The sequence below is a fragment of the Haliotis rubra genome, unplaced genomic scaffold, assembly GCF_003918875.1.
Source record: "Haliotis rubra isolate DU_JTF1 unplaced genomic scaffold, ASM391887v1 Scf147, whole genome shotgun sequence".
NCBI classification, from domain to species: domain Eukaryota; kingdom Metazoa; phylum Mollusca; class Gastropoda; order Lepetellida; family Haliotidae; genus Haliotis; species Haliotis rubra.
In genome coordinates this window covers 1,762,148-1,777,447 of record NW_025765414.1, presented here as the reverse complement: position 1 = coordinate 1,777,447, position 15,300 = coordinate 1,762,148, and the positions used below count along the sequence as shown (strand labels likewise).

Here is a 15,300-nt window from a genome sequence, read left to right as displayed (position 1 = left end):
AGTGAGATAAACGATGGACGAGTGATCGATAGTGTAGATGTGTTTCTACTTGGACGTCCTTGAGACTTGAGTGTCTTTTGTCAATTTTAACATAACATAACAGTCCATTTGTATAGCGCTAGTTTTATGCTCAATGCATGCTCAAAGCGCACAGCTGAGAGAAGACTCAGGGAAGAAAAGCTTGTCTGAAAACATGGGTTTTAAGGCTTGTTTTGTAAATTGGTAGAGTTCCTGACAAACGGATCAACTGAGGAAGAGAATTCCAACATGAGGCGGCGTCAAATGAGCGTTGACCATATGTTGTCTGACTGACTGAGTATGGTTTTACGGCGCTTTTGGCAATATTCCAGCAATACCACGGGGGAACACCAGAAATGGGCTTCACACATTGTACCCATGTGGGGATTCGAACAGGTGCCTTCGTCGTGACGAGCGAACCCTTTAACCACTAGCGCTACCCTACCGCCTCCAGCCTCCACACAGAGCAACACTCCTCATAACCAGTGTGCGAAATAGTTTCCAAAATTTGCTAGCCAGTCGGGCTAACTATGCCGGAATGTTACTAGCCCACAAGCTAATTCACTAGCCCGAAATTTGAATGTAGACACGAGTTTCATCAAAGCTGCTAATATGATGAACATTTGTATCATGCCATAATCTTGCATGACTTACAAGTGTTTTGTAACTTAACAAATGGCAGTGACTGTGGAGATTTACTGGCCCGACTATATTTTTACTAGCCACGGGCTAGCGGGCCAGTGGCTATTTCTCACACTGCCCATTACCACTGTCTCAGTGTATAGAGCCTGCCAGAGTTTGTTTCACAATGCGATCGTAGCTTACTCCACTGCTAACACATAGACTTATGATAGTCGTATACAGCTGCGGTCACTTTGTTAAAATTATTTGTTTGTTTGTTGTTTAACGCCGCACTCAGCAATATTCCAGCTCTCTGGCGGCAGTCTGTAAATAATCGAGTCTGGACCAGCCAATCCAGTGATCAGCAGCATGAGCATCGATCCCATTTATAAAACTGTAATGAAACCTTAAAACCATATTGGTTGTATTGTTCTCCATTAAATATATATTATCCGCATCGTGTGTAATACACACGAAGATTGGAAAGTTGGTGCTTACATCTAAGGTAAAATTCCAATTTAAATCAACTTTGATGCCCGAGAAGTGACCATAACTTAGGTTTTGATATAACTGCATTGCACCGGCAGGATCTAGTCTGAGCTAAATTGTTCAACTGGCCACGCACATTGATAATGAACAGTTTGTATCATAAACAATAGCCGACATATATGAGCTTATCAACCCTACATTTGTAACACAGATATAGCAACTACACACCTTGAAAACACGTAAAAGCTGTGATAAGATTATGAAGTGTATAAAGGAGTTTCACAAAGGACCTAGTTCTAGTACCAACAGCTTGGCACCATGGCGAGAATAGCAATTGCACTTGTGTTAATGATGTCATCAATGGCAAGTTCTTTATCGACAGAAAACATATTGGTGAAGACGAACAAGGTCATGCAAGAAATTGATGATATGTTTGTCGGGTTCACGTTGGACACGTACTTACTTCGGGTTGGATGGGGAAAATTCAACTTCAGGTAAGCGTTAATCGGGAAGACAGAGTGACGTCCCCTGTCCTCTTGCAAGACGTGTTGGTCGACGGTTTGTCTATAAGGACAACGGTCGGTCTCACAATGCTGGACTCGTCAATACAAACCTCCTTGAGCCAGCACTCAGTCCAGACCTTCCCCATCGAAAATGGAATATGAGTGAGTTAAAATTTTACGTCACAAGGTCAACATTTCAGCAATATCGTGACGAGAATTTGAATATAAATACTGAATATCGTATGATTTAGAAGCCTGTCATCGATGGACTGTGTAAAAAATAGAATATTACAGATACAATTTAAAACTAGTTGATAGCAATTAAAAGAAAACATGGGATATGATGGGTGGACGTGCGTTAACGTCATGGCCGCCGACAACGTTGGCTCAGCTGCAGAGGAGTGTACACGGTCCTCAAACCACCAATCGACGCCTCATACTTTGCATGGCTCGTCAAGTGACTAAATGTCTCACAAATCGGAGCGGTATTATTAAAACCTTACCCCTGTGGTCGGTCATCTACAATCATACTTCATCACGTCACTGACTTATCTATTTGCTCATCATGAGCATACAACTATTACTAGAAACTATTACTTCCTCCATCTTTGTAATTTTCCCAGTATATCCACTGGCGTGGTATTCCTCCCACATGAGGTACTCCGTGCTGCACGGTACTGTTGTAATATAATGTGTAATACCATTTTAAGCAGAGTTAAAAATAACGCCAATTGCTCATCAGCTCCCTCAAAGCCTTGAACCTGATGAAAGCTATGTTTCCCTGTTATATCCTTATTGTTCAACAGTTCCCCGAAAGCCTTGAACCTGATGAAAGAAATGGTTCCCTGTTATATCCTTATCGTTCATCACCTCCCCGAAAGCCTTGAACCTGATGAAAGCTATGTCTCCCTGTTATATCCTTATCGTTCATCAGCTCCCCGAAAGCCTTGAACCTGATGAAAGAAATGTTTCCCTGTTATATCCTTATCGTTCATCACCTCCCCGAAAGCCTTGAACCTGATGAAAGAAATGTATCCCTGTTATATCCTTATCGTTCACCAGCTCCCCGAGAGCCTTGAACCTGATGAAAGAAATGTATCCCTGTTATATCCTTATCGTTCATCAGCTCCCCGAAAGCCTTGAACCTGATGAAAGAAATGTATCCCTGTTATATCCTTACCGTTCATCACCTCCCCGAAAGCCTTGAACCTGATGAAAGAAATGTCTCCCTGTTATATCCTTACCGTTCATCAGCTCACCCAAAGCCTTGAACCTGATGAAAGAAATGTCTCCCTGTTATATCCTTACCGTTTATCAGCTCCCCGAAAGTCTTGAACCTGATGAAAGAAATGTCTCCCTGTTATATCCTTACCGTTCATCAGCTCCCCGAAAGCCTGGAACCTGATGAAAGAAATGTCTCCCTGTTATATCCTTACCGTTCATCAGCTCCCCGAAAGCCTTGAACCTGATGAAAGAAATGGTTCCCTGTTATATCCTTATTGTTCATCAGCTCCCCGAAAGCCTTGAACCTGATGAAAGAAATGTTTCCCTGTTATATCCTTATCGTTCATCACCTCCCCGAAAGCCTTGAACCTGATGAAAGAAATGTATCCCTGTTATATCCTTATCGTTCACCAGCTCCCCGAGAGCCTTGAACCTGATGAAAGAAATGTATCCCTGTTATATCCTTATCGTTCATCACCTCCCCGAAAGCCTTGAACCTGATGAAAGAAATGTATCCCTGTTATATCCTTACCGTTCATCAGCTCACCCAAAGCCTTGAACCTGATGAAAGAAATGTCTCCCTGTTATATCCTTACCGTTTATCAGCTCCCCGAAAGCCTTGAACCTGATGAAAGCTATGTCTCCCTGTTATATCCTTACCGTTCATCAGCTCCCCGAAAGTCTTGAACCTGATGAAAGAAATGTCTCCCTGTTATATCCTTACCGTTCATCAGCTCCCCGAAAGTCTTGAACCTGATGAAAGAAATGTCTCCCTGTTATATCCTTACCGTTCATCAGCTCCCCGAAAGCCTGGAACCTGGTGAAAGAAATGTCTCCCTGTTATATCCTTACCGTTCATCAGCTCCCCGAAAGTCTTGAACCTGATGAAAGAAATGTCTCCCTGTTATATCCTTACCGTTCATCACCTCCCCGAAAGCCTGGAACCTGATGAAAGAAATGTCTCCCTGTTATATCCTTACCGTTCATCAGCTCCCCGAAAGTCTTGAACCTGGTGAAAGAAATGGCTCCCTGTTATATCCTTACCGTTCATTAGCTCCCCGAAAGGCTTGAACCTGATGAAAGAAATGGCTCCCTGTTATATCCTTATTGTTCAACAGCTCCCCGAAAGCCTTGAACCTGATGAAAGAAATGTCTCCCTGTTATATCCTTATTGTTCAACAGCTCCCCGAAAGTCTTGAACCTGATGAAAGAAATGGCTCCCTGTTAATCCTTATCGTTCATTAGCTCCCCGAAAGCCTTGAACCTGATGAAAGAAATGGCTCCCTGTTATATTCGAGTTGGGGGATCACTAGCAGAGAGCCTAGTGTTTGACCCTCATGCCGGTCCAGTAACGCACGTGCCTCCCCTTGGACAACCATTTACACTTACACGTAAGTTCATTTAACTTCACAACCTTTGCACTCAAATGCTTTGATTGCATTTATTTTTCTCTGTATGTTTGTTCCTTTAAACCACATTCGGAAATACCGCAGGTATGTTTAAAGTGTTCGCTCGTCACACCGAAGGGCCCGGTTCGATTCCCCACTAGGCTACCCCAAAGTCTCCTTATACGTACAGAGACAAGGCTTAGAAACATGTTCGCTTTGCAACACATTTGGTATATCTGCTCATGTGTCGCGGAGTGTAGCATTAATATGAAAACAAAACTGTGATGTAGCTGGAATATTGCTAAAAGCGGCGTAAAACCCAACTCACTCACTCACTCACCGTAAGTAGCAAATAGTGTTACAAATATCTGCAGTTTTCCACCATTTGTGACTCTCGGAGAGCGGAGGTCGCGGGTTCGATCCTCGGCCGCGTCATATCAAAAGACGTTAAAATATGGTACTTGTTGGTCCCTGACTGGCGCTCAGCATTAATGGGTACAACAAGGACTGGTCGGCTCGGAGTCAGTATTATGTGTCTGAGTGGGGTATTCAGGCTTAACTGCGGCATTTTATCTCAGTGAGCTAGCTCTATAAACCCAGCTTAAGTCTGGGCTACTACAAACAACCACACATACACACGCAAGCACGTCGTCATAAGAGCGAAGAAAATCTTAAGTACGACGTTATACCTTATTTCACCTCACCTCACCTCACCTCACCTCACCCATTTGTGACTATTTATAGCTACGCGGTGGAAAGAGCTCAACGAATTTATACAGAATGCTGGACTGAAGTTGATATTTGCCTTCAATGCCCTTCTACGGAACAATAACCTGTAGGATCCTACGAATGCCGAGCTGCTGATGACCTACTCGTCTCAGAAGCATTACGACATCGCCGGCTGGGAGCTTGGAAATGGTGGGAACTCATATATACATAAGCTGTTCAAGTAAATTCGGTATTCACCTACTTGCATTATGGTAATGTGTTCATCTGTTGCTTAAACCCGAAGTCCTGTAAAAAAGTCAGGCAAACACGTGATTAATATTATGAGCACAACCTTTGGATGTTTACGATGACACACAATACCGTCATCGAATCTGACGACCAGATTAATTGAATCACCTCGAAACCTGACATTCTAGAGACTTGAAAGTAATTGGATGAGTCCAATTGAGAGATACACACACTATATCAAATGATTTGACGATGACATAAAGTGACTTGAATTATGTTAAAAAAGTTAAAAAAGAGACAGTGGGTGAACTCTTCAAATAGGACTACGCTTATAATCTTGTGAGAAGAAAGCGTTCTTCACACAAGTGCTGACCCGTGAAGGTCCCGCTTAGAATTGATCTTCAGTAACCCAGGCTTGTGGTAAGAGGCGACTAACGGTATCGGGTGGTCAGGCTCGCTGACTTCGTTGATACATGTCATCGTTTCCAAATTGCGTAGATCGATGCTCATGCTGTTGGATTGTTTTGTCGAGACTCGAATATTTACAGACCGCCGCCATATAGCTGGAATATTTCTGAGTGCGGCGTAAAACTAAATCCACTCCACTCCACTCCACTCCACTCCACTCACACAACTGACTGTTTATGACATGTTAGAAAGTATAATATACCCAATTCCCATATATTTCTAAACTTTGACAATGACCAAAAATGCTGCTAAAGAAATGAACCCTTACATTGCTCTAAGCTTCGAATTATGTACAACTCAAAATAATTACTCTTCGGTCCCACCCCCAATAAAAGCCTCAATCATTATTCCCATGATTATGGAATACTGTAAGGGACATTAATATTGTCGCGATCTCGTGTCTCGCTCTTTTGGCATTTTCAGCTTGTTTCCAAAGGTCGAGATTGCGAGAATGCGAGATCGCGAGATCGCGAGAATGTCCCTTAAAGTATTCCATACATAATTCCCATCACAGAGCTTTATACTTACAGGTTTTATCACAATCTATCGTTCTTTTCCTGCACTCGTCCTTCTACAGAACCGGACCTGTATGTACGGAATGGACGGATAAATGTCACGGGGGCAATGATGGGCGCTGATTTCACGGAACTCCGACAGATTCTGGACAAATCCCCTTATAAATCCTTATTGGTCTCCTTATTGGTCCAGACATGACCCCCCTTGGCGGATACCGGGACCCAATGATGCGAGAGTAGGTAGAATGCACGAGACATGGTTGTGTTGGAATAAATCATATTTGTAATGGTGCTGATGGGTCTCACCAAATGGGATGACGTCCAAGAACAGCATCACTTCGTGCTTATCTCTCGCAATGATGCTGAAAAGCCTTGACATACCTGGGATACTGCTCCAGGCAGCGTTAAAACTACCTCACTCACTAACTCTCTTTTTGTAGATGGCGGTATAGTAGCGCTACTATATACATAGAACGTTTCCAATTGGACACGAGTTTAGGTCAGTCATTGCAGATGAGAATTTGTTCTTTCTGTCGTGTCATGGGCCTCTGAAATTGGTTAAAAGCTAAGATTGGTCTGTTAACATCTTACCGGTATGCGTGAATATCCTTAAAGGGGAAGGTGTGTTGCTTTGATGCAAAGGGTAATCTTGTTGCTTTAGTTGACAAGGGAAGGCCTGATGCTTTGGGGTTCCATATTTCATGATAACAATATAAGCTGTTGTACAGGTTCCTCAGCCATGGTGGAGCTTCAGCTGTTGATGTCCTCACAATTCATCAGTACGTTTTCCCGTTATTTCAAAAACTCTAAATTTCGAATTTTTATATACTGTCCTCCCCACTTAAAGACAGAGCTAATGCTGTACCATGTTTGTCCATCGGAGTTCGTAAACATCATCCCCCCGAATACCTGTTCCTGTGAAGCCACCCATGCTCTTCCAACAATCCAAATTTGATCAAGCAGCCATATTTGAAAACCTGCTTGTTCAATAGTCTGACTCAAATTTTACCTTACGCTGTTACCAGCATTTTACATTTCCTCTCATGTGCAAATTTGACACATTTTGTTAAATTGTTATGATTTCAGTGTATTTTAGCAAGTTTATTGGCCGTGGTATTTATGCAGAAAATACTCGAATTGTAATTTGAAAGCAATCAACATTTGTAGCATACATTTAGCTGTTCTTGCTGAAATGTAAACGACAGTATTACCATGAGCTGCAAGTGCCGCTGTATTTTTTTAAAAGAATTTCTTAAACATGAAAACATCATTTATCATCTATGGATAGTGTCAGCATCTGTTTGTCAACAGCTACTATTTCAACGGCCATACTGCCCATGAGGGGACTTCCTGTCCCTGTGGTGGCTCAATAAGCTGGCTTCCAGAATGATCCACGATGTAGATCTCATCAACGACTATCACCCAGTCAGACCTCTGTGGCTGGGGAGACATCCACCGCATGGTCAGGAGGAGCCCTGCATCTCTCGGATGCTTATGCAGCTGGGTTTTGTGAGGATATTTGTTTCTTTGTTTATTTGTTGTCCAAAGCCGCACTTAGCATTGTGCAATGTATGACGGTGGTCTGTGAATAGCCTGGACCAAGGAGTCGAGTGATTGGCATCTTAAGGATTGAATTGCTGGGATACGATGACATGTGTCAACCAAGTCAACCACCCGATTTTATTAGTCTCCTCTTTTAGCATACATATCGCAACTATGAGTTGAGGACCAATTCTTCATGAGACTTTTTCGGAAAATATACTATTAGCGTTGACGTTCCTTGTGACAGTATATGAGGGGTGTCCCAAAAGTAGTCGGCCTTACCTAGAAAATTATTCAAATGCAGCTGTTTTTTTATGTTTTATCTGTTTTATTATCTGTCAACCTCAAGCAAATTGCTTTTGTCATGTTCCAGCCTCACGATCCCCATTTCGTTTGACTCTTTATCTTGGTACCCCCCAAAAAACGTGAAATCTGCAATAAATGCATCACAAACTTCATGTTAAAGTGGCTTCCCCCCCAACCCCCACGATGTTTACTGAAAGAACTTGTTTTGGAGACACTACCAAGCTCTTTCAGATGACGTAATCATAAGGATATAATATATTATTCTAATGCTTACACTTATTCTTACATGATGCCTAGGGTTTAAACTAAATACTAAATGGTCACACAAATGTCAGCACTCAATATATTGTAAACAGTGCGTGCCTGCTTGAACATCTGTTCACAATGTTTTAGAAAGATTAAAATGAGGGTGTCCTTTAAACACAACCCCGTCTAAATATAAATCAAGCAATCAAAATTATTGACTATTGATCATGACGGGAAGTCCAATACTATACTGAACATATTGCATATGATATTTTCTGAGGGCATACCATTTTCCAAGAGGTAGAAAATGACAGATCGTTTTTCACTTTCTGCAATTTTTAAAGAAATGTTATACCCCAATTTGTTGTGATGACTATTATCTCGTCAACCACATTACCCACATATGTGAAATTTTGGATATGGCTTTGCCAAAGATTCATTCAAAATAAAATGGAAGCTTTTCTAACATTGGACATCGAGAATATATTAGTTATGCCAACTACTTTTCGGACGCCCCTCGTACGTTGTGAATCTTTTACATGTCTTCTGAATGCCATGACGTCTTTGATCAAAACTACCTCCGAGTAGTGTTATGTCATGTTACGGTTTCTGTTTTGCCAAGATCGTAATTTCCGAAGGAATTGGTAAAGAGAGAAATTAAGTCGTGTTGGTTTAGGAAGCTTGCATCTTGATGTCTCAGGAATTCACCTCAACCTCGTAGTGAGATCTCATCTGATCTTCACACAGATTTGTACTCAATCGGTGTGAAAAAAACCCCTAATTTTAATGACTATGAGTCGTTGAACTGAATCACTAGAGACGAAGTGAGCACTGATGAAAATTTAATGATGAAATCAATTCAACAAAAGTTTGGTAATGCCGCAGTTTTATTTTCTTTGAAGATGGTTGGACAAGCTTGGCGTCTGTGCCAGGTATGGTATCAAAGGCGTCTTGAGACAGTCTCTCTATGGCGGCAACTATGGAGTACTGGAGTCCAGTATGGACCCAAACCCTGTAAGTATGATTTGTGAACGCTACAGTCAAAATTATTCCAGCCTCGAGTCTGGACCAGACAAACCAAAGTACCAAGTTCAGAGCCGGCGTTGGTTCAATAGCAAATGTTGCCAGTCACCAATCGGCTTACTATGTTCGCCTTGTACAAGAAGAGGTGATCATGAGGTGAGGAGAAATGGGATTTAACGTTGTACTTAAGATTATTTCGCTCATATGACGACGTACTTGCGTGTGTATGTGTGGCTGCTTGTACTAGCCAAGACTTAAGCTGGTTTTATAGTGCTAGCCCACTGAGATACGATGCCGCAGTTAAGCATGAATACCCCACTCAGACACAAACTGACTCCGAGCCGACCAGTCCTTGTTGTACCCATTAACGCCGAGCACCAGTCAGGGACCAACAAGTACCATATCTTAACGTGTTTTGGAATGACGCGGGGATCGAAACGCGACCCTCTGCTCTCCGGGCGGACGCTGTAACCACTACACCACGGTGGCGGTTGTTCATCAAGAAAAGGTTGTTATGCAGTGTATGTCGTGAAGTGACAGATGTGGCTCCAGTATCGGTTCATACGAATCGGCAGGTCTGATTGATCTGTTTCTTTGACATCACGACTAACATGCCTTTGCATGTGTTTGTGACATTGTTGACAGGTGGCTCTGATAGGACCGGATACGCTTATCTTTTCACGACCATCTGGTCTCATTACTATATAAATAGCGACCCATAACATCTGGTCTTGATCTGAATCATACAATCCACTCCACAGTTGGAAGAGATTTCTGATGCATAGGAAAAGATTTTATCGCTGTAATCTGGTACATGTGGACCGAGTCCATGCCTCACCTGTATGGAATACCAGAAGGGACATTGTGGCGTTGTCGCAAAATCAACCAAAGTGCGACAATGCAACAAAGCGTCGTTTTGGCCATTTGTCGGACTGTCGCAATGTCGCGCTTTGAATTACACATTTTTTATTCATCAAAAGGGCGACAATGCGACATAATCACAATTTCCAAGGACAAAATATGTCGCCTTGACGCCCTTTGGTTAATATTGCCACTTTTTGCTTGTTTTTGTGAGGGAGACAACGTGACAATGCAACAACATTCCATAAGCCTGAATATGTAAATTGAGCCATGAGCATTATTCCTGTTTATTAAGGATTACTGGTTGACCCTGCTCTACAAGCGTCTGGTTGGAAATAAAGTGTTCGATGTCACATCTCCTTCCAAGTTTGTCCGGGTGTACGCTCACTGCACTAAGATTAAAAAGTAGGTGGGCATTTAATAAATCCATACATCCTCGGTGTATACTGTCTCACGAATCATCAATATGTTTTTATACTGTCAGTCGATATGACATTAATTTTGAACCCATTCACTCTATGGTGTTATTTTGTGTCAGAGAATTCCATTTACAATTGAACCACGAAAACATTAAATTCTGCAGCAAAAACATAATTGCAAATATGTACAGTGATAAACATCAAAAGGCCTGAATGCATGAAACCATTTAGTATTATCTTTGAAAGGCAGGGGCGATGGGGTAGCCTAGCGTTTAAAGCGTTCGCTCGGCACGCCGAAGGCCCGGGTTCGATTCCCACATGAGTACAATGTGTGAAGCCAATTTGTGGTGTCCCCGCTGTGATATTGCTGGAATATTGCTAATGGCGGCGTAAAACCTAACCCGCACACTCTTTAAAAGGTAACATATTTTTAGACCCACAGCAATTTTGTTCTGGACATCCATTGAAGAATATCGATTTTTTTTTAGAATTTCGATATTTCAGGATGTAATTTTGTTTCGGTCTGTTGTTCTGTCTAGAAGGTGACATTGTCTTAAAGAGCATATGGAGTTAATAGAGTTCGACTTGAAGATTTGTTCCACCCCTAGCATGTACCACTACAACCCCGGAAGCGTCACTGTATATGCGATGAACGTTAACAACGACTCTGCTGTCCTGAGATTCCCTCACATGCTGGGTCAAGGTCATCTGGATGTCTTCTGGCTCACCCCCCAACATGGCAGCCTTAGGGCAAAGTAAGTGGTGTCACGGCTGAAGCCAATTTCTGACCGTTTGCTCTTTCTTATTATATGTTAATCGAGCCATTGCCAGACAACCGTTCTACTTATCCGTGAAGATCCAGGTTGATACTGATCTTCAACAACCCGTGCTTGTCGTAAGAGGCGACTAACGGGATCGGGTGGTCAGGCTCACTGACTTGGTTGACGCGTCATAGTATCCCAATGGATCCGTGCTTATGCTGTTGGTCATTGGACGTTTTAGTCCAGACACTATTATTTAAAGGTCGTTGCATTATATCTAGAATATAACTGAATGTGGCGTTAAATATAAACAACAAAACCAAACCATATTTGTCACGTGACAGTGGAGAGAAAGGAGAGAAGAGTGCGGTTGCCATTACATGTAAGTTCGGGCGGTGGGGTAACATAGTGGTTAAAGCGTTCGCTCGTCACGCCGAAAACCCGGGTTCGACTTCCAACATGGGTACAATGTGTGAAGCCCATTTCTGCTGTCCCCCGCTATAATATTGCTGGAATATTGCTAAAAGCGGCGTGAAACCAAAACTCACTCACTCACATGTAAGTTCATATTTTAGAGTCGTGGAATTGAATGGTAAAGCCATCACATATACCAATAATGTCATCCCACCTCTACAACCAAAGACAGTCACATCCGGGTCAGTGACAATCCCTCCTCGTTCCTTCGGCTTCATCGTGGTACCAAACGCTGACCTCGCCGCCTGCAAGTCACAGAGCCAGGGACCAGTCATTGGCTGAAACAACAGTTTGATCTTGTAATTGTTGAAGGTTGTGCAGTATAAATACAACAGCTATATTCGTAAATTTCATCTTGTCTCGGGATTTCCTGGCCTGCGTCGTCAGGCACACTGCAGCCGCTTACGTTGACGTAAATTAACGCGCGATTCTTGTTCATGACATCGCGCCGGACAGTCGGACGTTAACCAGAAATTTGCGTCGGAGTATACCTTTTAGTGAGTTTCAGTTTCAAAGAAAAGACACAGGGGTGGGGGTAGGGGGGAATGCAAATGTCAAAGGTAATCGATATTAACTTCATCAAAGCAACAAAACCGTTCTGTGGTTCTTCAGTGGTCAGCAATAAATGCTTGTCGTATGAGGCGACTGACGGGATCGGGCGACCGTTTTGATGCATGTCATCGTGTCCAGACTGCTTAGGTCCATGCTCATGATGTCAATCACTTGTCAGGTCCAGACTGGACATGATCTGAGTGCGGCGTTATTAATCAACAATGGAACAAATCAGTAGAGAAGGATACTAGAGCATAATGACAGCTCGAGACATCAGTTCCTTTAGAACCTGGGGCGGTATTCTAAAAAAGTCTTAGATTTTCCTTAAGTTTTGTGTTAAGGTTTTAAAAATTGACTTAGATAAGTCAGAAACTAAAGTTCGTTTTCATAAACTGACTTCAAAAACTTAGCTTAGTCCTCAAAAGGGTGACCTCTTGGACGGTAAATTCTTCTACTGGCATATCTGGCAGCCATTTTTGTCAACTGACTTAAAAGTTACATAGAGTTAAGCCTAGCTAAAAGCAGGCTTAGGATTTAAGTCGAAAATTACACAAACATAAATCCAATGCTTTTTGTGAATATGACTAAGAAAAAACATAAGTCTTAAGTCAAAACTTAAGTTTTTATTTGGAACTTAAGTCATCTTTAGACTTAAGTCCTTTTAAGAATACCGCCCCTGGACATAGTTTTTATCGGGACATGAAGGTGCGGTGGGGTTGTCTCGTGGTTACAGCGTTCACTCGTCACGCCGAAAACCCGGGTTCGATTCCCGCATGGGTACAGTGTGTGAAGCCCATTTCTGGTGTCCCCCGCCCTGATATTGCTGGAGTATTGCTAAAAGCGGCGTAAAAACATACTCACTCACTCATTCGGGACAAGACTCGTGTGTTGAGCCCATCCCCAGGCCATGCTGCCCTGTATTATTGTCTATGTCTTGACAATATAAACAACACGTATCTACCAAGACAGCAAATCAATACTATTACCTAAGGATAACAATCCCTAGAACCTCACCAGTGTATGTTCACAAAACTAGTCCATGCAGATAAACATTCAAGATTTTCTCCTTATATATAGCATGTTTGTCTCGCTTTTTGGCTACAATTATCCAAACACGGTCCTTTCATATTGACAGCCGAAGGGTACAAATTAAGAACTCTCGGTGCCATTGGGTGTGTTTACAGCTAATGGAAAGGAAAACGGTATCAGATCAGACTTTTGAAATGTTTAAAGAGTCTGTGATATGAATGGAAGTGTATGAGGATCTGGGCGGTATATGTATGCCTGGAGCTTGATCGTGTATATTTAATATGTTGTATTGTTTCAAGGCAAAACATAAGTTGTAGAGAAACCATTTTTCAATAGACTCTTTTTAAAATTTGGGTTGGTTGGTATATTATGTGTTGAAAACATTATTACCAATTTACGCATGCGTGTTTGTGTGATACTAAAGTGGATAAATGTTTTGTAGTGAGTGAGTGAGGCTAGTTTTACGCCGCACTCAGCAATATTACAGCTATATGGCGGCGGTCTGTAAATAATCGAGTCTGGACCAGACAATCCAGTGATCAACAACATGAGCATCGATCATGCATGTCATTAAAGTGCAACCATATATGGTCTGATGACTAATAACATGTGATAGTACGGGGTGATGTACTGACCAGTGGCTAGTCATCATGGTTGCACATCGCCAGCAGAACGTGTCTTAAAGTCCTCAAGTCTCCATGATAAAAATGTGTTGTTTGCAGTGGTAACCTCACCATAACATTCATCGATTTATCAAGGTTATAATTTCAAGTCCTCTGGTTTTAAAATAAACTAGTGCTCAAAAGAAACTTTACACCGCAAAATAAAATTCATAAGAATTCACAAAAATAAACATGAAGTGACAAAACCATACAGAGCCGGATGCCCTTGTCACATCTAGTGTCATCTCGAAGTGATGCCCTTGTCACATCTAGTGTCATCTCTAAGTGATAGTGATTCAAACACATACTCATGATGTAATCAGAGTCGTACAACTGACTTATTATGAAAATTATTCATTGATAATATTACGAATTTTGGCGCTTTACTTGCAGGTATAAATACATTGTAAATGTTTCAGAAATATTTTCCTCTCACAAGGTGACATGGTATCACCGACGTATAACATCATTCTATGCAATTCTATCTAATGTATATCTGCACAGTATGTCTTCAACACACAACAGACCCGTGAAGATCCGGGTAAGAATTGATCTACAGCAACCCATGCTGGTCGTAAGAGGCGACTAACGGGATCGAGTTGTCAGGCTCGCTGGCTTGGTTGACGCATATGCCACATATCCCAATTGCGCAGATCGATGCTCATGATGTTGATCACTGGATTGTCTGGTCCAGACTCGATTATTTACAGACCGCCGCCATATAGCTGGAATACTGCTGAGTGCGGCGTAAAACCAAACTCACTCACTCACTACGACAACACAGAAGAGGAAGTACAGCTATACTGAAAGAAACGCTACTGTTGAACTCTCATGCTTCAACAATTACTACTCCAGCTATATTCTACCACTCACTACCCACTCAGACACTCGGGTCATATTTAATGTGCCCGCACTTAACATACTGAACATTTTCTTTCAGCACAAACCTTTCATGACATATTCCTGCGATAAAGTAGCTAAGAGGTACGATAATGCCTACTTGAGTTGTGTTAAGTATTCGTCATTCACATGGTTGAGTACGTACGGGCAATCAAACACTTATGTCAGCACTCAAACACTTTGTCAGGGCTAACGTTGGCAGTATCATTTATTATGCTGTATGATCATCCTACATCTTTTGATCATACATACTTGTATGATTTTGACGCTGTGAGAATGTAGTTCACTACATGTAACTATGGCAACGCTTGATGTAATACGCTCTGCATAAAATCAGTAGAC

At 42.0% G+C, this 15,300-nt stretch overlaps 1 protein-coding gene and 1 long non-coding RNA gene across 2 annotated transcripts; both read left to right on the top strand.

Moving 5' to 3' along the window:
- The first annotated feature begins 1,279 nt into the window (after positions 1–1,279).
- On the top strand, positions 1,280–7,565 carry LOC124269718. The gene is made up of 6 exons (XR_006896589.1): positions 1,280–1,622; positions 4,101–4,246; positions 4,988–5,161; positions 6,246–6,419; positions 6,912–6,962; positions 7,495–7,565. It is a non-coding gene; the product is annotated as an uncharacterized LOC124269718 (long non-coding RNA).
- A 9-nt stretch (positions 7,566–7,574) lies between these two features.
- Positions 7,575–12,147, top strand: LOC124269717 (heparanase-like). The gene is made up of 5 exons (XM_046704746.1): positions 7,575–7,692; positions 9,180–9,291; positions 10,457–10,566; positions 11,189–11,335; positions 11,917–12,147. The coding sequence occupies exons 1-5, from the start codon at positions 7,643–7,645 to the stop codon at positions 12,095–12,097; spliced, it is 600 nt and encodes a 199-aa protein (XP_046560702.1). The 5' UTR covers positions 7,575–7,642; the 3' UTR covers positions 12,098–12,147.
- Positions 12,148–15,300: the final 3,153 nt, after the last annotated feature.